The sequence below is a fragment of the Vespula vulgaris genome, chromosome 1 (assembly GCF_905475345.1).
Source record: "Vespula vulgaris chromosome 1, iyVesVulg1.1, whole genome shotgun sequence".
Classification (NCBI taxonomy): Eukaryota; Metazoa; Arthropoda; class Insecta; order Hymenoptera; family Vespidae; genus Vespula; species Vespula vulgaris.
Window position 1 is genome coordinate 3,798,457 of NC_066586.1, and position 27,227 is coordinate 3,825,683.

At 30.9% G+C, this 27,227-nt stretch overlaps 7 protein-coding genes and 2 non-coding genes across 26 annotated transcripts in view; 4 read left to right on the forward strand and 5 right to left on the reverse strand.

Annotated features, from left to right (window-relative positions):
* LOC127071000 (uncharacterized) overlaps nt 1-2,320 on the reverse strand; it is a 102,219-nt gene extending 99,899 nt beyond the window's left edge. For 9 of the 14 annotated variants that reach the window (XM_051009779.1, XM_051009715.1, XM_051009805.1 and 6 more), the window contains exon 1: nt 770-2,320. The gene's annotated coding sequence lies outside the window, so the exon portion shown is untranslated. The remainder of the gene's footprint in view (nt 1-769) is intronic. The other 5 variants (XM_051009712.1, XM_051009708.1, XM_051009690.1 and 2 more) reach the window with 5 other exon arrangements.
* A 2,594-nt stretch (nt 2,321-4,914) lies between these two features.
* On the reverse strand, nt 4,915-4,987 carry Trnaf-gaa (transfer RNA phenylalanine (anticodon GAA)). The gene has a single exon. It is a non-coding gene; the product is annotated as a tRNA-Phe (tRNA).
* Nucleotides 4,988-5,181: 194 nt separating this feature from the next.
* On the reverse strand, nt 5,182-5,254 carry Trnaf-gaa (transfer RNA phenylalanine (anticodon GAA)). The gene has a single exon. It is a non-coding gene; the product is annotated as a tRNA-Phe (tRNA).
* Nucleotides 5,255-5,706: 452 nt separating this feature from the next.
* LOC127071161 (lipid droplet-associated hydrolase) lies at nt 5,707-7,589 on the forward strand. 3 transcript variants are annotated; one of them, XM_051010115.1, is made up of 4 exons: nt 5,707-5,969; nt 6,271-6,650; nt 6,736-6,927; nt 6,994-7,589. In XM_051010115.1, exons 2-4 carry the CDS (start codon nt 6,345-6,347, stop codon nt 7,429-7,431), a joined length of 936 nt encoding a protein of 311 aa, XP_050866072.1. In that variant the 5' UTR covers nt 5,707-5,969; nt 6,271-6,344; the 3' UTR covers nt 7,432-7,589. The 3 variants fall into 3 exon arrangements, with proteins under 3 accessions (XP_050866072.1, XP_050866062.1, XP_050866052.1); XM_051010095.1 differs by having other exon boundaries at nt 5,709-6,151; XM_051010105.1 differs by having other exon boundaries at nt 5,708-6,650.
* A 543-nt stretch (nt 7,590-8,132) lies between these two features.
* Nucleotides 8,133-10,980, forward strand: LOC127071146 (transmembrane protein 68). Of its 2 annotated transcripts, none has more exons than XM_051010089.1 (6): nt 8,133-8,286; nt 8,773-8,902; nt 9,015-9,109; nt 9,290-9,651; nt 9,725-9,928; nt 10,058-10,980. In XM_051010089.1, exons 2-6 carry the CDS (start codon nt 8,787-8,789, stop codon nt 10,163-10,165), a joined length of 885 nt encoding a protein of 294 aa, XP_050866046.1. In that variant the 5' UTR covers nt 8,133-8,286; nt 8,773-8,786; the 3' UTR covers nt 10,166-10,980. The 2 variants fall into 2 exon arrangements, with proteins under 2 accessions (XP_050866046.1, XP_050866041.1); XM_051010084.1 differs by lacking the exon at nt 8,133-8,286 and adding an exon at nt 8,299-8,491.
* Nucleotides 10,981-11,340: 360 nt separating this feature from the next.
* On the forward strand, nt 11,341-13,198 carry LOC127071217 (peptidyl-prolyl cis-trans isomerase Fkbp12). Its single transcript, XM_051010251.1, has 4 exons — nt 11,341-11,600; nt 11,902-11,949; nt 12,283-12,469; nt 12,613-13,198. The coding sequence occupies exons 1-4, from the start codon at nt 11,564-11,566 to the stop codon at nt 12,668-12,670; spliced, it is 330 nt and encodes a 109-aa protein (XP_050866208.1). The 5' UTR covers nt 11,341-11,563; the 3' UTR covers nt 12,671-13,198.
* Nucleotides 13,199-13,372: 174 nt separating this feature from the next.
* LOC127071097 (protein EFR3 homolog cmp44E) lies at nt 13,373-20,836 on the reverse strand. Of its 2 annotated transcripts, none has more exons than XM_051009986.1 (16): nt 20,577-20,836; nt 17,891-17,967; nt 17,518-17,633; nt 17,118-17,280; nt 16,770-16,922; nt 16,576-16,682; nt 16,372-16,515; nt 16,212-16,290; nt 16,002-16,137; nt 15,651-15,922; nt 15,393-15,565; nt 14,953-15,313; nt 14,657-14,856; nt 14,479-14,578; nt 14,258-14,413; nt 13,373-14,175 (listed from the first exon to the last, which is right to left on the reverse strand). In XM_051009986.1, the coding sequence occupies exons 1-16, from the start codon at nt 20,656-20,658 to the stop codon at nt 14,026-14,028; spliced, it is 2,469 nt and encodes an 822-aa protein (XP_050865943.1). In that variant the 5' UTR covers nt 20,659-20,836; the 3' UTR covers nt 13,373-14,025. The 2 variants fall into 2 exon arrangements, with proteins under 2 accessions (XP_050865943.1, XP_050865953.1); XM_051009996.1 differs by lacking the exon at nt 20,577-20,836 and adding an exon at nt 18,035-18,096.
* Nucleotides 20,837-21,990: 1,154 nt separating this feature from the next.
* Nucleotides 21,991-23,146, forward strand: LOC127067305 (chymotrypsin-1-like). The gene is made up of 4 exons (XM_051002092.1): nt 21,991-22,039; nt 22,235-22,545; nt 22,662-22,910; nt 23,000-23,146. Exons 1-4 carry the CDS (start codon nt 21,991-21,993, stop codon nt 23,144-23,146), a joined length of 756 nt encoding a protein of 251 aa, XP_050858049.1.
* A 1,032-nt stretch (nt 23,147-24,178) lies between these two features.
* On the reverse strand, nt 24,179-25,620 carry LOC127071182 (chymotrypsin-2-like). The gene is made up of 4 exons (XM_051010148.1): nt 25,481-25,620; nt 25,050-25,357; nt 24,504-24,758; nt 24,179-24,420 (listed from the first exon to the last, which is right to left on the reverse strand). Exons 1-4 carry the CDS (start codon nt 25,536-25,538, stop codon nt 24,277-24,279), a joined length of 765 nt encoding a protein of 254 aa, XP_050866105.1. The 5' UTR covers nt 25,539-25,620; the 3' UTR covers nt 24,179-24,276.
* Between the last annotated feature and the right edge of the window lie 1,607 nt (nt 25,621-27,227).

Consider the following 27,227-nt stretch of genomic DNA (forward strand, 5'->3'; position numbering starts at 1 on the left):
ACGATCCGATTTAAGATAAAATTAATCTATCTCGATTATTTGAGATAACAAAAAGAAATCTCAAGATATTTTCTAAGAAACAAAAGACGAGTTTCGTGGAACGATCGATTTAAGTAATAATAATCATACATACATACATACGTACGATTCATTTTCAACGATAGTACTCGCACGTAGCGCACGTGCGCTTCTAAGAACACATACACGCAAGGTTTTTAATCTTATGTCAGCTCAAAGTAGAAACGGAGCGAAGAAACCCAACTCGAAGTCCGTCGGAAAGAGATTCGAACTCCCTTTATGTCCGTTCTTCTCGTTGAAAGTTTCAAATGAAAATAATTCCATTTTTCTTTATTATTCTTGTCCGTCGGACGAAAACGAGATCATAAGTTTGATGAGTATTACGATAATAGAGAAAAAAAAATATTAGGATCGTAGAAGCACGAGAAGAAACGAGTCCGATAAGATCTAATTCAAATATTCAAATAAAGAAAGAAGAAAACTGTACTATATTAAAGAGTACAAGAATGTACACGTATTCGGAGTGTTTATTTTTTAAATAAATCAAAAGCGAAATAAAATTATCGTTCGAATTATCCCGATACATCTAGTACAAAATATTATTTTCGATTAAAATCAAATTTTACGAGATTCTATAGAAACGAATAAACCATTGTTGACGATTTCACGTTTCGATTAAAGCATAAAACACCCTGTATACGTATCTATATGTACGCGTAAGTAAATGAATTTATTTGCAAAGTACAATTACCTGCGATTAAGCAGAACTCCACTGTGATGACTAGGCGTACGTCTCCCGAATATAGAATCCGATCATCCTGAAGACCGAATCCACGGTTTTTGGTAAAATCGACGATAAATCCTTTTTCACGAGAAGAATTCACTCATCCTTATTGGTGAACATTAGAAATCTTCTTGTCCTTTTATGTACCATGAGGAGAAGAGATCTTATATGTTGATGGAATAAATGATGAAAAAAAGAAATGACGAGAAATAAAAGGAAAGGTAAGATTTGATCTCTCCTAATAATTTAGATTCTTTTCGAGACACCAAGCACACGATTACATATACATATATTTATATATATATATATATATAAATATATATATATACATATATATTCGCACTCGTAAACGTCAATCACCACTCACAAACCATTGATATCAAACGAAGAACGTATAATATCTTACGTACGGTACGAAATTTTTGCGAAAAGTTTTACGAACAACACCAAAGTGCACCGCACGTTTGATCTTCTTATATCTTCCCTCGAGGTAGCTTGCCTCCCTCGAGGAAGGTCAATACTTTTGGAGCATCGCGAGAACTACATCTTCGTACGGAATAATAATGATCCAAATTCGTGAAAATTCATGGAACACTTATATATTCCTTGGATTCGCGAGCGTACGTGATGACTCTCGCCGAGAATACTCTCATTTCGGGTTATAGTCTCTTAAAGTGGAAACTGGATCCCGGAAGTGATCGAACGGAAGTGATCCGAAGAATTACGAGGAGGAAGAAGGAAGGAGAAGAAGAAAAAGAAGAAAAAAGATAGGAGAAAACTAATAAGAATAAGATAAAGAATTAAGAGATTAGAATTGAGGACTTGCGCTAACAATTCGGAGCAACTTGGAACTCGAGAGAGACAGAGAGAGAGAGAGAGAGGAGAAAGAGAAAGAAAGAAAGAGAGAGAGAGAGAGAGAGACTCGACGCGCCGACGCTTCCATTCTATTCCCTTTAAAGCGGGCGCCGGCCGGTCTTAAAGCCGCAAAGCCGGACGATTCCTTCGTTCGTTCGTTCGTTCGTTCGTTCGTTCGTTCGTTCGTCGTTCGTTCGTTCGTTCAAGTTCGTAAGAAGCTTCGACAAACCCTTCGCGAAGAATACGTTCTTTTCTTCTTTTCCTCTAACCCTTCTCCTTCTATTTTTATATAGTCAAGCGCAAAAAGTATTCGACGCGAAATATTCTCTCTGAATTAAACTCTACTCTCTTCTCCCCTTTGTTCCTTCTCGATCGTTCGCGTTCCGTCGGCGAGAGAGCATATACATATACGCTCACGTACGCACACATACACATACACACATACACTTACACACAAACCCGCGATATCACTCTTCCGTCTTCGTGAATCTCTCGTACAACACCATTCGTCTATCTTTTATTTCGAACCGATGAATTTCAACGCGCTAAAGGACACGAAATGCCGGTGTGAAAGCAGACTTCACTTCCGGTAGAAGAGAGCCGCCGGTAACGCGATAAAACCCAACAACATGCTCACCGTCGAACGATTGAATTGTAACTGCGGCTGGCAGGGTTCGACGGCATTTACTCCCACCAACTCGAACCGCGCCAACCTTTTTAAACCACGCCTCCTCCTAGCAAGACCATCCAACTAGTCACGCCCATGGTTCGACTCTGCCCATCTCGGAGTCCCGAATGACCTGCCTCCCGACAAAGGTACTCCCACCGACGACGTGGCTGAACTCTTGATCACGCCCAACCAAGTCGCGACTCCTTTTTCCCGCCGATCATTTCTCTCCGCCGTCTTGAATTCTTTTTCTCGGTACTCTCGTGTCCAACGAGGAACCTTGTATTTTCCCGCGCTTTTATAACCATCGTTTGAATCATGACCTTCGATCGCCATCACCAACCGAGATAATACTCTTTTTCTAATGAAAAAGATCGTTCTTTTCTTACCCTTATCTTAAGAAGCACAAGTGCGTGTTTGAACCGAGCTGAAAAATATTCTCTAACAAGTATTTAAGTAGAATGTATCGAAAGATAAGCGACCGCTGTGCGATGCCACAGGGCATTGGGATTTTGTTCTTACGTTGAACAGTGGTATTAGAAACAAAAACGGCCAAGCACCAGACTAAAGTACGTTTGAAAGGGACACGATGGCAGGTGTAACTAAATAATACTAGCTACATGGTTTCCCGTAAAATTTTTTCGGAAAGGTATGACCCCCTGCGTTCAGACCTACCTCGAAACCATGTACTTTTCGACAAAAGAGACCTCAAGCTATTATCTGTGATATCTTTACGACCATCTTCACAGATTTTTTCAGGCTCTCTTCATCCTTCGAGTAAATATACCCACTTCAAAGACAAATACGTTTCCCAGGTTTACTTTTACTTAGCCGACAATGTAGCATTATCGAAGAAGTATATCCTAATTATCCGTTTTTCTTAAATTTCCGTCCGATATTTTAAGCACGCTATTCTACGGCAAAATATCTCTGACGAAACTTCACTCGAATTTCAACTTGATATATCGCATTTAATATCTTACTGTAACGTCTCTGCTGTCGCTCAAAACCAACAAAAGATCATATATTTATAAAGAGTTTCGATCATTTATCCTACTTCAAGATTTCCAGGTAGTTAAAGAAGAATATTGACTGATATTTTCGAAAATATCGCGTCTTTCTATTTATCTATCTACGTACCCAAAAAAATTGCTTGATATCATTCATGAATGACAGGATAGGGAAGAGTATTGGTTGATCGCATTAGTTGCATGTTCGGTACTTTCTCTATCTCTCTTTTTCTAAAAAATGCACTACTTCTCCTCTAGCAAGAGAGAGAGAGAGAGAGAGAGAGAGAAAGAACGACGAAACCAGTGACGTCGTATTCCGTGTGGTTTTTTGCAGGGAGCAACACAGTGCCAGCCGGTGCAAGTTCGTTGGCGAATTGGCCACGCCCATCGACACCATCGCGGCCACGCGAGTTACCGCCATTGCGCATGCGCGTTCAACGAGTGACTATATAACGCGCGCTTTCGAATTACCCTCCGCCATCTTTCAAGCGTGTACTGTCGGTGGAACGTCGCTGCTTGCTTGCTTGCTTGCTTGCTTGCTAGCTAGCTTGCTCGCTCGCTCGCTCACTCGCTTGCTTGCTCACTCACTCGCTAGCTTGCTTGCTAGCGTGCTTGCTTGCTTGCTTGCTTGCTTGCTTGCTTGCTTGCTTGCTTGCTTGCTTGCTTGCTTCCCTCCTCTTCTTCCTCCTACTCCTCTTTCTAACCATCCACCGACCGCTTTCTCAGCTGCTACCGTTCCATTGCTGATACCACACGCGGCGTTGTATGTACAACGTACAACTACCGAGATACTGTGAAATAAAAGAGCCGCAAGACTAGTTACCAAAATGGCGCTTACTGTCCACGATATCCACTTTTGCATTCCTGATAGAATAGACTGCTTGAAAACTTGTCTCAATATCTTCCACCATCACATCGCATTTAAACGACAAACCATGTGAATTATATTTAATTCTAAGAGAAAAATCTTCTTTTCTTACGCACTTACGATCGTTCTATTTTTCTAAACTTTTCTTCTTATCAATCCAAGCTATATCGTCCCGATACGACGTTATTATTTATCTACTAGTCCGTCTAGTCCGTACGTAGAATTTCATCGATTCTATTTGTCTCTTTTTGATTCTATTTCTTCTTTGTTTCATTCTTTTTTATTTATTTATTTCTTCCTTCCCCCTCTTTTTTTTCTTAATTTTTAGATCTATATTTCTGATATTTCTCAGAAAAAATTTGAGTACGACTGTCATTATACAGATTCTCGTACGCATATATACATATGTTAGAAATCGAAATGTGAGATCATTGTAAGCGCGATAACTTATCGATTTTTATGTATCTGATACAAACTATACATTTTATCGAAATCGATATAAAAGTATCGCTTGTTTTATTGTAATTTTATATTTTCATGATGTTCGATGTGATAATTACTTATATAATCGAGCGATCGAATTATTTCGTTGTTTTGAATTATCGTTCTGACATAATTTAATGTTATGATAAATTATGATAAGAACAATAAGAAAAATAATATCTATATTTATTTAATAAGGAAGTAGTTCGAAAAAGAAAAAAAAATCTCCTGCCGAAACCCGGGATTGAACCGGGGACATTTAGATCTTCAGTCTAACGCTCTCCCAACTGAGCTATTTCGGCACATGATACTAACATTCAAATAACATTTATATGCAACATCAAATTATAATAATAAAAAATAAATTTAATTCTTTTATTATCGAATCATTAAAAAAAATACTTAATAAAAATATATGATATCAAATCATAAGCTTTCGACAAATAAATTACTTTTCATGTGGATTACTGAATAAAATAGAAAAAAAAATATCCTCTGCCGAAACCCGGGATTGAACCGGGGACATTTAGATCTTCAGTCTAACGCTCTCCCAACTGAGCTATTTCGGCACATGTTCATGTCTGCTTTTTTTTTTCTTGTAACATAACAATTATTCAACATAAACAAAATTATTTTTTTTTTCTTTACATTTTTATGTTTAAAGTACACTTTACATCGACGTATTTTAAAACTGTTCATCAACCCTGGTTTTATAGTAATTTACACGAGCAATAAAAACAAACATAATTCCAAAACGTAATGACCAATTTTGATGAACAAGGTCTCATTTTAAAAACGACGTTTAAATTTAGGACCCCGTTTTTTGGAATTTTTGACGAAGCTTTATTTTCTTTAAAAAAAAAATCGTGTTAAAGTGATATTTTTTCGAAAATAGTTTACACACAAATGAAAAACTTTTTCAAAAAGTTTCTACAGGAGTAATTCTCTTTATATTATTACTATTACTATAACAATAAATAGTATACAATAATATACATTATTGTTAACAAGACATTTGACAAGATTTTATTTTTTGTCGTCAATCATATTTATTATTCTTTATACATTTATCATGAAACAAATGCATACCAATATCGTATCTAGCACAGATCACTGCAAGGTGATCACTATTAAAAAAAAAGTATACATATGAGAGATTGAAAAGTGTGAGTTTACACTCTACTAACATTACTTATTTTAACCTATAAAAAACCGATTATTACGTATGCAAGAGGTAATGTAGAGAGGTTAATCAACACAAGCTTATATACCGATAGACCCATGGTAGGAACAGTGTGTTGAATACTTGCTTGCTTTGTAGTTCATGTATAAACTCCATCTTATTTAAATAACCTTTTATTAACTTTTATTTGCAACGTATCTTGAACAGTGCTATAAGGTTTGGATAAAGTATACCCAGTATTCGTATTTGAGGACTAAAAACTTCTTTATTTCTCTATAGATCGGTAACATTTATGAGCTTCGTTAATTATTATTACTTTTTATACTATTGTTTATAATATATGAATATTTTATTTCAATTGTCGACAAACTTGTATGGTTATAATTCATTCTTATCTTGCAGCATTTGTTTCTAAAGAAATATTGGATATAAGTATGTATATTATTTTTAAACTAACATTTAATTAGTAAAAAAACATGCAGAAAACATTTCTTCTTTTGAACAATGTTCAAACCCAAGTAATAATTGAAGGCCAATGGGTTGAAGAAAGTTTCCAAGATGATAAAAAGAATGTGGTAATTGTTATTCCTGGAAATCCAGGAGTTCCACAATTTTATGAAGGTTTTATTAAGTCTCTTAGCAATAGATTGCCTTTTGGAACTCCAATTTGTGTCATTGGACATGCTGGCCATGTGGAACCTTCTAAAGATTTAAAAATAAACGTGCCTAGTGACAAAGAATGGCACAAATATTATGGTTTGTCTGCACAAGTAGAACATAAGGTTAATTATGTTATCCCTTTTTTTAATTTTTATTTAACGAATAATTACAAATGGATTAAAAGATATGCTCTTTTTTATTGTGTAGATACAATTCATAAAGAACTATATTCCAAATGATGCAAAAATATATCTGATAGGTCATTCTATTGGAAGTTGGTTTATATTAAATTTGTTAAAAGATGAGGATATCTCTAAGAAAGTAGAAAAGTGTTATTTGCTTTTTCCTACAATTGAAAATATGGCAGATACTCCGAATGGACAATTTTTAACACGTATTGTAAGTTTTTTTTGTTACTAATTTAGAAATACTTTAGAGAAATGCTTAATAGCAAATTTTTTACAGGTCTTTAACATAGCCAGCTTGTTGATCTTTTTAACTTGGATTTTTACATTATTCCCTCATTTTTTGCAAATATTTTTAATACGTGTATTTGGTATATTTTATGGTATACCTGCAAAATCAATTAATGCAGTAAATCTCTTGTTGCAACCTCGTATACTTAAAAGAGTGTTTAGACTTGCGGATGAGGAAATGAAGGAAGTAAAGGAACTTGATCATAATATCATTGATGAACATGCACGTAAACTTTGGCTTTACTACGGTGCAAAAGATCAATGGACCCCAGTTAGTTATTACAACAACATGAAAACTAAACATGATAATGTAGAAGCATATCTTTGTAAATTTAATTTTCCTCATTCTTTTGTTTTGAATCATGACAAAGATGTAGGTGAAATGATAGGTGATTCTATCAATCAAAATATTTCAAATTCTAAATAATATGGTGATTAGGATGGTAGTAATTCCATTTATATATTCATTTGATTATATCCAACATTCCAAAAATAAAATATTTTTTGTTATAAGCATATACAAAATGTATATCTTGTATGTGTATCTTGTTTACGTTTATAATAAATATAATAATCAATAATAAATATTATGTTTTCTAATGAAAGATAGTCGTGGTAAAAGTTTGTTTAATTCTACAGTTTTAAAATAATAGCGCTCAAAAGAGATTATCAAGTCTTGCTTTGATTGGTCCTTAAATGATCAGAACGACATCTGCCGGTCTAGATCAATAAACAAATACGAATTTCATTCTAAACCGTGGCGCTCTCTAAAAGAGCGTCACTAAAGTGAATGGTACACAGATGTGTACCTGGCTTGCTTACACAGTTTTTTCCACTAACATATCACATTAAATCATATCTAGAACAGTAATTTTAGATTTACTGTTTTAAAAATAAGAAATTCCCTACTTGTAGTTTGCCAACTTGATAATCATTGGGAAATGGAATTTAATTTTCATCGATGCAGTGATAATATAGATAGTAGATTACGATAGTATATTATATATTTACATATGTATAATATGTGTGTGTGTGTGTGTGTTTATACACACATATATATCCGTGCGTGTATATACGTGTATATCGTTATTTATAAATATATTTATTAAAAAAAAAAAAAAAAAAAAAAAAAAGAAGAAAAGATAATAGTGTAATGTCATGCATTTAAATTAACGTAGAGAATTTTAAAACAGTGAAAGTAACAATCATTCCTCTTAAATTTTATGATTTGTCATATAATAATTATCAATGCATAATATCGCGTGAACTTTTAACGAAATATGTAAATATTTAATTATTATTCTACAAAATAAATATTGGAACATATATCTTATTATTGTACAGTTTTAAAAAGATAATACATATGTATATAAATGTTAATTAGTGAAAATTTTTTTGAGATATAATTATTTTTATTGTTTATATTTATAAAAAAAACATGTTTTCTATAACTTTCGACATACAAAAAACAATACAAGATATTATGGGTAATATATAATTTATATTATTTTTATATTTTGTTACTTGAATAGCATGCAATGTCATATTTATATATTATAATGGCATTCTTAAATTTATTGTAAATGCAGTATTCTCTTTTTTTTTTATAATAACTTATTTAAGAATATATATATATATATATATATATATATATATATATATATACACATGTTACTCATATATAATCTTTTAGATATATTTTAATATTAAAGTAAAAATTAATTGTAGTTATTATTAGTAAAAATTATTTGTTCTTTTTAATTTTTAGTTAAATACATTGATATGGATTTTACATTATGGCTTTTAATGCCATTACTTATAACATTTTTACTTCCACTTATAATCGTTCTTCTGTTATATTTAACTGCTTTAATATTATACATATACCGATTACACAGGTTAGTATAGTGGAATAATCTATTTATTATTTATTACATATGATATATTTGTTTAATTTGATATTAACTTTTTTAAGTACTTGTTTTGTTAAATTAACTATTCATCTTATAGAGTAAGAATTCAAAGTGCTTATGGAACTGATTGGAAAATTGCAGCTCAATCCGTAGCTGCTGCTATTTGGGATGCGCATGGATGGATTTGGCATGGTATGATTCATATACTACATTTAATGCATAAAATTGAATTTGCAAAAATATGAATGTAATGATTTTTTAGAAGTATATAAATAGACGATCATTAGTAATGATATTGCTCGTAATAATAACTACACTGAAACAGTCTGCCAAAATTTCAACATCATTGGAATATACATGTGTTTTTGTCAGGGTATGAAGTTGTTGGCCTTGAAAATATACCAAAAAATGAAGCAGCAATGTTGATATTTTACCATGGAACAATACCTGTTGATGTCTACTATTTTCTTGCAAAAGTAGTTCTATATAATTCAAAACTAATCTACACAGTAGCAGATCGTTTCCTTTTTAAAATTCCGGGTTGGTCTATTATTTCCGATGTCATGCGTGTAATACCTGGTACAGTTCAGACATGCTCATCTATCTTGAAAGAAGAAAATCTACTTGCTATTTTACCAGGAGGTGTTTATGAAGCACAGTTTGGAGACTCTTATTATAAACTTTTATGGAAAAAAAGAGTAGGTTTTGCAAAAGTTGCATTAGATGCTAAAGTGGTATGTGTTATATGATATAGTTAACATTTCAATATTCATTTGATTAGGTCATAATACTTATATTACATTGCAGAATATAATCCCGATATTCACAAGGAATATTAGAGAGGCATTTAGAACAGTAGCTTGGGGTCGTAGAATACTATTACGTATATATGCAGCAACAAAATTCCCAGTTGTTCCAATTTATGGTGGTTTCCCTGTAAAAATGATAACATATGTAGGTAAACCAATTCCTTACGACAAGAGTCTTACACCCGAAGAATTACAAAAAAAGGTAAATAATATAAAAGATTTAAATATATCTTAAGTTTAAGTTTATCTTATAAAACAAATTATCTTCCTTGATAAAATTATAATATATATTCCTTCCAAAAAAAATGTTTCCATTTTATATAATATTTAGGTTGCTACAGCTGTAGAAACTTTAATAGAGGAACATCAACAGATACCAGGAAGTATTACACGGGCCCTGTTAGAAAGAATTTTTTCTCCAGAGAAGAAGACATACTAATCATAGATTTTAGAAAAGTATCCAATTGAAAACCATCCATATATACTATTTCTATATGTTACTATAAGATAAAATGTACTTCTTATAATTTAATATAATTACTAGTCTTTTTAGAACAGAAAAAAAATTTCCTTGATTTGAAGATGAAAGTCTCAAGAAATCATGTTTATAAAAAAAAAAAAAAAAAAAAAAAAAAAAAGTATTGGAAAAAGGTGTGAAATTCATATTTAAATTGGAGGCCTTAAAGAGAATCCATCAAAATAATATATAATTTTATATGTGTTCCATTTTCCAATATACTTTTATAGTATACTATAATATTTCTTCTTCTTAGAAATCGCAGGTTTATAGGTGTTTCTATCATTCTTTCAATATACGGGTATATAAAGGTGTTATCATTATAAGTTATGTTTAAGAATATATTTGATATTCATTTTTTATTGAAATTGAATCATAAATGACAAGCAATATTTAACTTATTGTATATTTTTCGTAATATATTTATATTTCGTATATATGTACAAGTACATTTATACACATGTACTTGCATCATTATCATAAAAGCTTTTTTCCATGGTGCATAGTATTTATAAGTATTTTGTTATTTTTAATAAGTACTTAAATATTGAAATAATTTCAAAGGTCTAATATCGCTCCTCGCTACTCTGTAATCTTTACTTTTTATATTTTAGTTTTATATTTTATTATTCTAATTCTGAAACATCACTTTTTGATTTAATCTTTTTTAATAAGAATAAGAAAATTTCAGTAATTCTTATTTATATCGATAAAATATATGTATCCACTTCTCAGAAAAATTATCTTTATTTTGTGATACATTCCTGTGATCTAAGTACTTGATATTAATTATATATATACATATATATAATATATATGTATAATTAATATAATATATATATATTATATACATATATATATATATATACATACATATATGAGAACATTGTAAAAAAATAAAATAATAAAAGATCTATTAATATGAGATATTCTTTAATTAATTCGATTTTAATACAATAATATATGTATATATATAATAAGAAACAGCAAGTATATAGAAAATTTAAATGTTGCGCCAGGAAATGTTACCATCGATCACAATAATTCAAGAGGAAGTAGCACGATAGTAGCGCCTCTGTTGGCGATTTTAACAATTGATATTTCTTTCCTAGTGCGGGGGTATCCAGGGGTTTCTAAGGAACCTTATTTTTCAACAAGCGGCATTGGCTTAGGATCGTCTCCAATCGTCTCTTAAGTTAGCGGAAAGCACGTTTATACGATTTCTGCTAGCCGGTCTTGACGATCCTCTTCGCTCTAACGGATTTTAGGTAGACCTTTATTGAACAAGTTAAGTAATTCTACAGTGAAAAGAAAGCAATCATGGGCGTGGATGTCGAAGTTCTTTCTCCCGGTGATGGTAATTATTCTTTTGATTTCTTATTTCTTACCTGCCTTTCCCCTACTCTATTGAATTGTAAAAATTTTATCTACATTATTTCTTTCCAATATACTTCAATGCGGAATGCTCGTAAACACGTTTCGTCCATCTGCATATTTTCCAATAAAAATTATTTTTCCAATATTTTTTTTTCTTCGTGCTCAATGATCGCACTAGTGAATGTCGACATTGGAATACTTTTATGCGAGTCATGTACTTGAATTAATAACACCCATCGTCCATATATTTTTTCGCAATACGAAATTATTTATATTTGCAGGTCAAACGTATCCCAAAACGGGGCAAACTGTAGTCGTTCACTACACAGGTATTATAATTTATGAGTTCACCTCCGTATAAATCATATTTTCTTATCATTTTATGTGATGCGCGCACGCGTGCGCGCGTGTATGTGTGTATGTGCATATAGAATTTATAAGTATGTTTAAATTATATTATTATTTGCGATAGCGATGTTTTAATTTTTATGGCCATTAGTCACGTTACGAATAATTCTTTTTTCCTTGATAAATATCAGCTTGATTCTGAAAGAAAACACTTTTAAGTTTTTTTATAAATATAAGAAATTTATATCATACAGAGATATGATCTTATCTCTTGTGATTTGTTTAGTCGTAATATGCTTCAAATTACATCATAGGTACCTTGAACAATGGAAAGGTATTTGACTCTAGCAGGGACCGTGGAAAACCATTTAAATTTAGAATCGGGAGAGGAGAGGTAATTAAAGGTTGGGATCAAGGTGTGGCTCAAATGTGTGTTGGAGAACGTGCTAGGCTAACATGTTCACCAGACTTTGCTTATGGTAGTCGAGGACACCCAGGAGTATATCCTTTAATACAAAGATAAATATAATATAATTGCAATATATTATAATTATTGTTTTATGAAATGATTATCTCTCTATTAATATTATTGTGCATTATTTATTTATAAATATTTATTTATATTAACCTTGACAAAGACACACTATTCCACCAAATTCTGTTCTTATCTTCGATGTGGAGCTGCTGAAAGTGGAGCCTTAGAATACTCTACAGAGTATATTTGTACCGACCAAACACCTAAATATCTGAAAACTAAGGAAGCGCTTTGAAATTTATTACTTTAAGTAGTCATTGTACAGACGGCACTTTGTACACAATAATTCAATCGCTCATATTTTTAGAAAAAACATTATCTCTGATCACAATTTACAGTAGAAATATTAATAGGAGATAAAATGAAGGAATAAAGCTAAAAAAAAATTATATCCACAATATGAATTATGGAACTATATTAAATATATTAATATTTAATTATCTTTTAAAATGATATTACTTAACTTGCATAGTTTGCTTAAAGATGTTCCTGCAATGAGCGGTTGAAGAATTAAACCTTAAAACATTTGGAAAATACAATCTGTTCATTCCATTTACTTAGCATTTGGTAAATAATCATCTGCATATTTTGTACAAAAATTTTCAATATCACACGAAGTGTAATTGTACTAACGATGTAATAGTCATAAATATTTACATTTTAAAATTCAATAAAAAATTGAACTTACTGAATAACTAATGTAATTCTCTTGGGTTAGGTGGTATGGATATATATGTCGTAGTATATTTTTAGAGGTAATGTCTTAAATTTTATTGTTCTTTTACTAACTCTTAGAAATTCATTTTCTGTTACATTTTTTAAGTTCTAGACTTTTTAACTTATACAAAAACAAATATAACTATACAATATAATATGGAATAATTACTTTATTTTATAGATCAGTAAAATTTTGTTTTTCCATTTTTTCAATTTTTGTTTTATGCATCAATGTACATACATAGTGATAATAAATACACAAGCACTATTAATATGTGCCAGCATGGCACTTGTACTTAGTGTTTTACATTCTACATTACTAATGTTTTACAATATGTGCTGCAAATAAATACTTATACAACAGAAATATTTGATTAAATTCTACTCCCATACTAAGTCAATACCAATATTAAATTTCAGCTATTATTCTAAATAACAACATTTGTGAAACAATGAAGAAACGTAACATATTAAATAATATTAATTATTAAGATATATTATCCCATATTTTGTAATTGATAAATGAATTGGTGTCACTTTCAAGTCATAAAAATATTCTTGTATATAAAAATATATATCACAAATTATACATATATACGTATGCATTGCAGTACGACAATGTAAATAAATATTGTAAATTGTAATTGACTTCCATGAGTGATAATAACATTACCTTTATAACATAATAAAAGAAGCATACATATATATATTTATATATATATATATATATATGCTTATATACATATACATACATAGATATATTATATATCATATATTATATATATATTTATACGTTTACCTTTCTCTAATAAACAAATAATTCTGGAAAATGTATTTCATAAGCTGGCGTTTGACTAGGTTTGGCATCTGCTTGCGGTCCTCCTGGGATTATATTGCGTGGATCAACCGTCAACGTATTAAATATTTCCGATAGTTTACTTTGTAAAACGTCATGCTATAATCAAACATAGTTAATATGATTTCGTCGCACGTTGATATTAATACATTTATAAGTTAAAACGATTCGTTTTCAATACCTTTGGTTGTGTTATAGATACAAGATCTTGGAATGGTGCACTTCGGAAGAATTGTGAAAGTTGGATTCGTTTTTCCTCTTCTATTACATTATTGTTATTAGTTTCTGTCAAAATTCTTTTCATGCTTTCGAATGTTAACTCTTCGCCAGGTAGTTTCTAATAAAGCAATAAACGACATTAGTATTATCAATAATAATTATTATAATTAATTAAAAATGTACCTTTTGAACACCTGGAGATGAACCTCCACTGTCCAGTTCTCCAGTACCAGAGTTAATATCGGCTAATGAATTTCGTCCTGCACTATCAACCCAGGAATGCCTTTCAAAAGGACGTATATATGTTATATGCGTAAAATATAAGTCGAATACGGAATAAAAATAATTAATATTATATTACCTATGTTGTAAAGAAGTACTACTATAACCAGATCCTTGCTGGAGTTTTCCACTATCCAGCCCAGCACCTTTCAGACATTCACTTACTACAGTTTGATCTACTAATAACGTAGCTGCTAATCTTGGAGATAAATTACTATCATACTGAGATTGTAAATTAGGCAATAGATGTGGGGCTTCCTTTCGGCGAGCTTCAACGACCTGAAGAAATTTTTTATGAATTATTGGTTCTAATAATATATATATATATATATATATCATCATAATCTTATCATATACATTTATATTGCAAAATACCTTTTGTGCATAATCCATAAGAGAAGTAATATTGCAAACGTAAGAAATCAAAACAAGTAGACTAATCACAATAGCATGTAAATTGAATTTCAATGTAACACTTATTTGGCCGCTTGTTAGTGCTAGATCTTGAAGACTCAAAACTAATCTTAATAGCTCTAGAATAGTATCCTCAGAAGCAAGTTCTACGACTAGTAAAGCTAAAGTAGTATATATAGATTCCACATTTTCAACAGTATTGCTTGTTAATTCTAGTGATTCATAAAGTGCTAGATAAATTTCAGGTCCATGTTTTCGAATAAATATAACGTCCGGCCTGGACGACTTTTCGACTACCAGATCGAGTTCGGCAACGTTCACGCTGCCAAATAAAACAAAATATTTATAGAAACATCTGCCGACTATACCGATTGACACATAGCTTAACTAACTCAACTTACGTGGGCTTTGCAAGTTTTGCAATATTATTATGTCTGTCGATTAACGTGTGGAATATTTTTTGTACCAAGAGTCTCATTTCAGCATCTGATGCCAGGGACATCCTAAGCAATGGTTCTAAGAAACTTGGTGGAAACGTTGTATTTAAATGAATCGTTTTATATTTTGTACCGACCTATAATAACGTTAACGCGTATATAAATTAATAATTTTTATTAAGAATTTTATATCAAATAGTTAACAATATGAATATAATTTACCTTCAAGAGAGATTTTAAAAGAATACTTTGAAGTAGAACGTCTCCCTTACCAACAGAAATTATACGATCTGTTTGGTTATAAGGAACTTTACTCATTATGAACATCATTATCTCGATCTTTTGATAATCTGGAAGATGATTTGCAAATTCTCCAAGAGCATTAATAAGAGCTTCTTGATATAACTGCTCGTCATTGCTGGATGATTGGTTTCTTGTTACACTAACACGTAAATGAGATAATAACGAGTTGATGATCTCCAAAACAGAAGGACCTTAAATAAATGTATATAAAACAATTAAATATTTTAGATTTTTTTTCTACATAGACCAATTATAATATCTAGATCTTACCAACACTCTCTCCAGCTGCTATTGAAATAATTTTTGATAATGTATCTGCAATGCTCGTTCGTATTTTCGGAGATGATTTTGAATGATCATCAAGATGAGTCATTAAAGCTTCGACAACAGTGTAAGAATATTGTGACTGGAAATAAAAATTTATTTTAAAATAAAAAAGAAACTTCTTGGTTACACATTATGTTTTACTATTTAACCAACCTGTATAGAGAACATTATTATCCTAAAAATATGAATAGCAAAATAATTGGGAACCCATAGCTGGTGATTATCCAAATGTCTGAAAAAAAAATTTTTATTATAACTCATTTGGACGTTTATTTAATAATTGTATTATCTACGAAGAAAAAATGTATTGTACCTTAAGACAGGTCTGATGACACATCGAATATGACCGAATGAAGCTCGACCAACGAGTTCTCGCATACAAGTTTCTGCAAATTGTGGTGGATCGGATCTCTCCTCGGTTGTGCATTCTGGTGTTGCATCTTCCTTATTGGCATATCTGTAAAATGATATGTTCATGAAATATAAATATAATCTGTTTTATTTGATTTTCACTGACCTTGTATTTTGCATATTATATAATAATGAAGGTACAATTTTATCCATATGAACAGGTTCCCAAATGTTCTCTACTAGGTCATCAGAAAGAGTTTTTCTTACAACACCCTGTGAATAATTTTAATTAATTATATCAATCATAATGATATATAAATACACACACATATATATATATATAGTTATATAAAATTATACCTGCAATCCTTGGATTCCTGCAAGTCTGATTTGTTTGCGAATAGTGGGGTCGTCGTGATTGGAGTGGCACATTGCAGAGTATTTTGATACAAAGAAATCGTAACGTGTGTGATAAGACGGCGTGTCTTCTTCGATGTTGGCAAATCTGACAAACTGGAAGAAGCCAGGACTTTGTTCAACTGAATTGAAACATATGATTAGTTTGTATTATAAATAAACATAATAGAACCAAAACGATATCATTAGCAATTACATGCATATATATAAAAGAACATTATAAATAAATATTTAGTATACTGGTTACATATTTTTTTGTTTTAATTATCCACACGATAAATGTTTACTTACGGATTGAGTTGCTAGAATCTGTAATTGTGGATCTGTAGATTCTAGTAATTTTTGGACCATTTTTAAAAAACTTTCAACAAACAAATTAAGAGTTTGAGCATGACATGCAACTAAGAGTTGATCCATTGCTTCCATAGCAATAACCACAAATCCATTTCTTCTCCTATTAAAAGATTTTTAAATCATCTTTGTTATATTTAATTCATTTTACTAGTTAAATAACAAGTTGTCAGTATTTTTATTTTTTTAGTCATTTACAAAATGTTTCAATTACAATCCTATTATATGCAAAACAATTAAAAATGACATAAGAGAGATAATGACAGGTACTAAATAATTCACGTTAATTTTTTTAAAAATGCTGACACATTCCTTGCAGATAGAGTTATATAATATTTACCTGTATATATCTCTGGAAGCTCTTTGAAATAAATACTCCCCTATTCTATCTAATTTTTCAGGACTGCTCAATGAATAAAATGTCAGCTTTTCCATGTTATTCTTAACCAGGCCATCCTATATTACAAGATATTTTTATTTTAGATCATAACTGATTTTATACTTCGATACAAATATTGATTATTTTTTGACTGATGTCTATAGTTATAGCAACCAGTAGATATACTTTGCACAAAAGAGCTATATATTTATATGACATTAAATTCTAAAATATTGTCAAATTTCCTATTATATCCGATATATTTAAATATTATAACATAAAAAAACACCTAATGGTATTAACAGCTAAAAATTAATTATAAAAAATAAAGTACCTGTGGGTTGACAGGAAAGATGTTGTCAACCAGTCTCTTGTACCTTGGGCGTAACGCAGAACAACACCAGCAGCAACCTAATAAAAATGAAAGAGAATTTTCATTAGATAAAATATATTTATAAGGAATATAAAATAACGTTACAATGTGACTTGATCGAATTGATGAATTCTCAAGAATGGTCGAGATAACAATGAATGACAACAATCATGAAACTGCAGTATTCACCAAACATTTTGAGGAGAATAAGTCGTACGCATTCAATATGAACGTTCTTCGATTTCTACAGACGTTATCGGTCGGGTAAAGTCGCGAGAGGGAAAAGAGAGAGAGAAATAATTTATTTTCCTATGTACTGTATTACCAACAAGTTGCAATTTTTGATTCGATCAAGAAACTATATACCACACGTCCAGCGATCTTCTTTATCGATTGTTGTTACTAGACGTTGTTTTAATAATAACAATGATAATAACCAGCATACCAGTAACATCAACAATACGTAGTTTATTTAATTGTTTAAAAAATATTTCGATATATATTGTTGTATGATAATATTTTTTTACTGACAGAGCTAACATTATTGTAATTGCAGTTTGTGAAACGATCCGTTCGATGGCAGCATTATTCTTATTCCCATGAATGAAACAGTTTTGAATGATATAGTATTTCTTTGGCTATTTCTTTTTGAATGAGTAATCATATTTTTTTAGAGTTTCTTAGAATAATCTTTTTGCGTGATTAGAATAGTTAAAGATAGAACGTATTACAAGGTATTAGAATAATATCGAGAGAGAGAGAGAGAGAGAGAGACAGGGAGAGAAAGAGAGAAAACATTTATATGCAAATAGTAATAGAGCGAACGACGAAACGTCATGAATTAAACATTAACAAGAGCTCATTGAGAATTAATGGTATCGCTAAGTAGATTTATGATGAATAAATTAATTATCGTCTTAGCAGACTAGAAAATCTTGGTATTGTTCACGGTAAAACATAAACAATAGCATCACCGTATAATATTTAAGTTTAATAGTAAAATGTAAATTTAATTTTAATATCATATATGGTAGATATATGTGTACGTACTTACGTATACACATAGATATTCAACGATAAAAAGGATGTTTTTAGACTTTGAAATAGCCATGGGAATTTTACCACGTCGATGTAAGTCTTCGGAAATCAATAATAGCACGCGCACATAGTTTGAACGCTACTTAAGACGATTGGTCATCCTTGCAGAAACGATCAATAATATCGTGAATAGAAAATGCTTTGCTGTTGAAAGATAATACGAACGTTTTTCTTAAGATAATACGACAACTCAAGATAAATATTAAAAGTTATCATTGAAAAAACATGATTATTTTCAATGTCGAAGCTTGAAAAAACTCGACTTAATTTTTCTTGCTTAGAAATTATTTATTTCAAGTCATGTCTTTTAATTTTTTATTAAACAATTAATATATATATATATAATCGAATTATTTTATTATTCGTTCACTCAAAATGACGATCGAAAAATTTATTCGAAGAAAACGGCGAACGAACAAGACAATATCGTTTTAATAATGTTATACATTTTTTTTTTTTATTGATAATCCGATAAGATATGTTCAATGTCAAGAGAACTTTCTTCATTATTATTGAACATTGATGTGTGGGACTAAGTACAGACACGACTAATCGGTGACCATACACGTTTAGAAATCGTTGCACGTATTAGACGCTTGAACATACTCGAAAGAATGAAAAGTATTTTTGCGTCAGAGTTGCGCTCCATTGATGAAGACATATTTTTAACATTGAAGAACGATAGAAAATTCCATTTCATTGACCCATATACAGTATTTTCATCAAAGAAGTTTCGACACTTGATTACACACACGTACAGACACAAACAGGAAACATAGATATTGCAAACGTGTTCGTGTTATAATCTACAATTTTACGACAATTAACGTTCTAACAGTAAAACAAGAAAAATTTTTTAGAATTCGTTCTCTTTTATAATAATGTTCCCTGTTATACGTTATTACGAAAGAAAGAGAAAGAAAAAGATAGAAAAAAAGGGAGACTACAAAATGTCGTTCGCATTTTAAATTAGATTGTCAAGTAAGACAATGATAACGACACGTTTTAATTTTTCATTAGAAAGACAGATTTATGAATACATTATATCAGAACGTATAAATATTAATATAAATAAATATACCTTATATATATATATATATATATATATATATATATATATATATATATAGGTATATCTACATTAATATTACATTTACTTACATAAGTATATTACTTATTTAATTTGCGTCAACATAGAACATACTTATGCAAGCATAATCACATATAACGTGTTCATATTAGTTAAATACACACATCGCACACACAGTTTAAATGTATATTTAAAAGTCTACATAGATTATACAGGGTGAACCATAAGAAACGAAATACTTAACTTTCTTCTTGGTTACTTTAATATGATAATAATTTGGAATTATTTCACAGTAACATTTTATGCAACACTCTCTAAAAAACTTTTTTGATTATAGATCATATTCAACGATCGTGATGCTTCTTGTGATTCATTCTGTATTGCTTATATATATCAAACTCATATTCATTTCGAATGAAGATGATTTAGTGAATGTAAACGAACGAGTAATGTACTTACAACCTGGATCGGTACACTTTTGTATAAGTGATCCAAAAATTTCAGGTGCCTCAGCTTCTAGACAACATCTGACGAGTGCCATATCCTTCGAGATTTGTCCTCTCAGCTTCCATGAGATTCTTCCTCTTTTTTTATCTTTTCCTTTGTTTGTTTGACGTGATGTTTTTAATCAAAACTAAGAGATGAAAAACAGAGGAGACAGAGCTCCGTCGACGCGCGGCGTCGCGACGCCTGTGCTCCACTGACCCGCATGCACAGCACACGAGGTGATCTCACGACTACCCTTGATAATACTTTCTCTGGTTACGTCACTCGACAGAAGGGCGCCTGTGCTAAAGCTTGCCAAGTTGGAAGGGTGACAGAGAAAGGCGAATTACCACGCTCTTTTAAAAAACAAAAAAGAAGATCGTACGATACTTTTATGCACTCTGCTTTTTCTTTCTTTCTTTTTTTTTTTTATTTATTTTTTCTTTTTTCACAAGAAAAATTATGAGAACATTTTTACGTAATATAATATAGCGTGCGTGTGTATACGAAGTATAAAATAAATGGAAAAATATGTTTTACGAGACGAAACGAAGTTCGTCTTTTTTTTAGACAAATTTTAAATCTCTCAATCATTCGGAATATTATTTGAATTCTATAAAATAATTTTTCTGTTTATTATTATATGAGGAAAGTAATATAATCTATGGGTAATTCTGTATTTGACCCACATGTTTCAAAAACAGTTCCAAACGGAGAGCATTGAAGCAGATGACGTCATAGAACACGCCGACGCCATTAATTAATCACCTTAGTCTTCTTTCCTTTTGGATAGGTTTGCATTCTCGATCGATCGGTAGTTCGAGAGTAAATTGTGTCACGTTTAATTTTTTACAAAATTTAATAAAACAGTATATAACAGTATTTTTCTTTTATTGTTAGGTAGATTATTAAATATCGAGTGAAAGTCAAATAAAATAAAAAGATCTATAAAGATTACTAATAAAATAAAATAACTTATCAACAATTTTTATAGCGTCTTTTTGACTCATCTCACGATTGTACTTGTGTGCAATAATTGATTTATTACGAAAGAAAGTTTAACGAAGATTAGTGAAGCATATTAACGAAAAAAAGATGAATTGATTTTGTAATTTCGTATATTATTTCTTTAATGCAGACGATTACGTTTTAATTAAACCTAATCAACGATATCATTGTCTACAATGAAGATGACGTACGTTTTTGTGGATCTGTTTATTTTAGAAAAAAAAGACAGCTGCAAATCAAGGACATTGATAAGTACAAATTTACGAGTATGTATTTATACATGTGTATATATATATATATATATATATATATATATATATATATATAAGAGAAGATTCTTCTTCAATTCGTTCATTATCAAATCATTAAATCCATCATCATGGGTCGCTTCTATTTGGGTCTTTTCGTGCTTGGTGTTCTTGCTAGAGGTAAAAGAAAGAAAAAAAAAAGAAAGTTCTAATCGACAGATGAATGAAACTTTCATTTGAAGAATAATGTCTTACGATAAATTGGATCGTTATTATTTAGAATTAAATTATCGTCATTCTAATTTTGTTAGAATTTTTTGTTTTTTTTTTGTTTTATATATGTCAACATTGATCATTTGTTTGTTTATACAAAAGCATACGCCGAAGCACCCGAACGTATAGTAGGAGGTAATCGTGCAGCTCTTGGTGAATTTCCCTATCAAGTTTCCCTCAGAATCTATAACAATCACGTATGCGGTGGAAGTATCATCTCTTCGAGACACATCGTTACTGCAGCTCATTGTGTTAACGAGTGGCATCTTCCCAATCCTCATTATACCGTTGTATCTGGAACTAATTATCTTAATAATGGTGGTCAATTTCACAATGTCACATCTGTTATTGTTCATCCTAAATACATAGGTACATCGCAAACCTCTTGGGTCAACGATGTCGCTGTGATTGGGGTAATTACGAATTATTTATTAAAAATTCATTGACGCTTAAATTTATTTTTTCTGATAAAATATTAAACAAATGTTTTTTTCTAAACAATTTTTCTAACAACATCCTATCTTTGCAGCTAAAATATCCCATGGTTTTCAACAGCTTACAGAAACCTATTCCATTGCTTCGCTCGGAAGTACCAAACAATGGTTTACTTCGTTTGAGTGGATGGGGTAGAATTTATGCGAAAGGTCCAATTTCTAATGCATTATTGAAGATCGATTTGTATGCTACAAATAATAGCTTGTGCCAAAAACAACACACGCTACAGATCTATCCAAGTCATATTTGCGCATTTAACCAAAAAGGAATCGGTGCTTGCCAGGTGAGCAAAATTTATTTAATTAATTCTAATAATTAATTGTGATTGTGAAATTGATAATTATCAATATCATTTTTTTTTTATATTCACAGGGTGACAGTGGTGGCCCGCTTACTTATAACGGTAATCTCGCTGGTATTGTTTCTTGGGTTATTCCTTGTGCTCTTGGAAAACCTGATGTCTTTACCAAAGTTTCTTCTCATCTTAATTTCATTAGAAATGCCACGCTATATTCATGAAGCATTTAATTTTTTAAATATATACAATCTTTAAATAATTTTTTGTTCCAATTTTTTGTTTATAATCATTTTTATCCTTCATTTCTCAAACACGTCGAAGAGATAAAAAAGGGTTCAATGACTGATCATGTCGACTTGGAATAGTGACACATATTTCCTCAAGATATTTGTTAATTTCTTGATAAATATTATTAAATAAATAAACAAATAAATAAATATATAACTATTGAAAAAGCAATTTTTATTTTTATTAAGTATGACAACACAATAATACAAAGTAACTAAATAAAGTAAACGTAATAATATATAACATTTTAGTGGTTAATATTTGATATATCAATAAACTTTTTAAAAACTTCTTTAAGTTCGTTCTTTAAATCGAGCTAATTATATTGCAAATATATATATATGACAAGTCTTACAAACTTCATTGAATAAAGACATAAGAATTATAGATATTTTTATCTGTAATTATATGTAAATTAATTAAGTATCAATGCGAACACTTTTGAGATAACACGCTTATCATTCATATGTATAAGTTTCATATCATTTCTGATCATTCAAATAAAGCTGTCTCGATCGAATTTAATATTTACCCATACTATTTGTAGATGTATAACGAATATATTAAAAAATAAATCATCGAGATATAACGCATTTATTTTTTTTCAAATCGAAACGAATCTGAAATCAACCGATACACTATGTTAATCATTATTATCATATATAACTTTACTTCTATTTAATCATATTTCAAAAAACGATAATAAAAAATTCTAATTATATTTAATGACAATTCAATCATTAATATTAAATAATTATTTAAATAAATGGCAATCCAATAATTAACATTAAATAAATATTTTAAGAGTTTTAGAAATTCTCAATATTTTAAGAAGTTTATTTTGTGAATATCATAAATACATTATCGAGTTATCGGTATAATTAATATTATTAATCTAGAAAAAGATAGGAAAAGAAGACACTATGAGAGATATTAAAAATATTAAATAAAATCGAAGAAACGGATTAAATGTATCGATGAAAATATTTATTGAAAATATAATGATGGAAATACATTATGAAATCATTAGTTTGTGCGTAAAATACAAGCTGTTAAATTCAATTTAACGAGCCATGGCGTCTTTGATGAAGTCAAGGAAACTGTAAACGTTAGTAAAAATGTCAGGCAATCCTTGGGCGCAAGGAATTCCACCGGAGACGATACCGATTACGTGATGATTGTAGGCCAATGGGCTGCCACTATCACCCTAAAAATAACGAATATTTTATTAAATTCAATAATTCATAATAAAAACGTTTAAATGTAATTTCACGAATTATCAACACTTACAGAGCATGTGCCAATATTCCTAGTAACCAGAGTACAGATTTGGCTCGAAAGGATTTTTATATTATTGAAGTAGCTTTCACATTCCTTTTTAGACAATACTTTAAGTCCCAGTTTTCTGACTAAAGGAGAAATGTTCTTTGGTGGTGAAGATGTTGCACCCCAAGCACCGATCAAAGCCTGAACGTTAACCGGTGGTGGTGAGTTTGGCAGAGCAAGAGATTTTACGCGAGTATTGAATTGGATTGGGCTGGAAAGCTGTAAAAAATAGAGACAAATGAGATATTTTAGATATTGAGCATACGAAGGAACAATGAGAGAAAGAGACAGAGAGAATGAATGAGCGAGCGAAAGAAAATCTTTCGAGGATAATCCAAACGTGCGATATATTTTCAAAACGTAAAGATTTAGAACAAATTTTTTGATTCGTATAAAATTTCTATGAATTTAGTGAAACGAACGATTATGCCAAGTATGTCTTAGAAATGAAATAGATATGGACATAGAATATGCAATTCTGTTCGAGTTTAAATTCGTTAGCCAACTTACCTTGATTACACCGATGTCATTGACCCAAGTATCGTCGGAGTCATAGTCAGGGTGAGGGAAGTAAAGATCTGGTTTGTAAAACTGACCGCCAAGGTAAAGATTGTTTGTACCAGCAACAATGGTTACCTCACCAGGTTTTTTGTTTAATAGAGGTACAATGCAATGAGCAGCGGTGAGAATGTGATGCTGACCAATGATAGCACCACCACAATGTAGATTATTATTTACTCTGATGGATACCAAGTACGGAAATTCGTTATCTCTAGCAACTGTAGCGCCGATTAAAGCTTCAGGTGCGTCACCGTATACTGATAAACAAATTCGGACGTATGTTTCATTAGATAAAAGAATTTCAAAATTTTTGATAAAATTACAAAAAGGAAAAGAAAAATATATATATATTTTTTCTTATAGATTCAACGCCAATTTACCAACGCCAATGGCAGCTGCCAAAAGACAAGCGATGATTGGAAGAGTTTTGCGTGCCATTTTTACGTTAATTTTTATTTTTTCTTTGATGATCGATGGATCTCTTTACCAAATCAGATCCATTCAAAATACGCCGAGTCGATGTTTGATACAATTTATATACGAACATGGTGTTTATTTAACGTTTTCATTAACACCTGCGAATACTCCTTAACGGTATAGCGAACAACGTAGATTAAAATATAATCTCCGTGATGTTTCTTTAATAATCAATATTTACGTAGCCCGTTAATTAACTCATTCAAGAAAGCTGCATTTATCGACCTTTAATATTTAAGGCATTTACTTTTTTATTTTTAATAATTAAATTTCCAAATCGGGCCTTCGAGAAGATTATCTTCGATCTAAACAATCAAAATTTTTATTCGACTACGTATCTTCTTATCAAAGATAATTATCACGTCATATGCATTTACGTTGCACAATGCACTGGTACGTTTATTATTACTATTATTATTATCATCATCATCATCATTATCATTATGATTATCTGCTTAGCATATCAATTTCAAGAACCCGATTTGAAATGTCGAAATCATCTTTTATAGCTCGAGCAATGATGCAGTCTCGAAAGGATAGGCCAGTTAATGAGAATTTCAAGAAGAAGAAGAAGAAGAAGAAGAAGAAGAAAAAGAAGAAAAAGAAAAAGAAAAAGACGAAAAAGAAGTACGTAGAAGTGCGATGACCTTCCCGACCCCCCATGAAATCTTTTGCAACAAACGCGTATGCTCTCGAACGCATGCAAATCTTTGTAGTAAAATACGAACATTTTGGAATATCTGATCGTCGTCCTCTTGTTCGTTACGTAAATATGAAATTACATGGCTAAGTGACTTTAAAATTCTTCTCTCTGTCTCTCTCATTAATTGATCCATATTAATACATCAGCATCCAACAAAAAATAATGAGTTCCAAAGCCCACAGAAATACATTCGAAAGCAGTCTTTTACGTAATACTCATGGAACAAGTAAATATATTAACATTTAATGTGATCGTGCGTTCGATCGACAATCGATTTACATGTAAGTATATAAGAGTATACATATGTGATTATATAGTTATATTTCTTAGGTAGATCGCGTCGATCGTTACGTAAAGCTACAGTTGTGATAAATGAAATCAACGAATTCGTGCTGTTAGCATGCTGTTTGGATAAACGGAGATGAATACTCATGAGAGATTCTCTCTAGCTGTCGAGTTCTTAAATGTCACGTAGAAATTTAGATCTCTAGAAATTGGCTATCGAGAGATGAGATCTGAGATAGTAAGAGCGTTAAGTACCACTTTGGCGAGAAAAATTTACGAACGAAAAGTATTCAAGAATATACACGATCGAAGATCGTTCGATCAGTCAGAGAAGATATCAGTCGGTAAACGCATTATATACCGAGTACTCATTATTCATCGGTGCGAGTACGTTGAGAGGATCGACGGTTCCCCTTGTCCCTTCTCTCTCTCTCTCTCTCTCTCTCTCTCTTGCTCTCTCTTACTCTCTTTCATTCTCTCATTCTATCATTCCCTCATTCTCTCATTTTCTCTTTCTCGCTCACTCTCGTAACTTGCGGTATATACTCTTGCGCGATATAAGGCAATTAAATCCATGGAATGTGCACACGCCATATGGTCTATCAATGGTGCTGCTACCCCGCTCGAATCACCAACCATTATTATTATCGCGGACAAGAAGT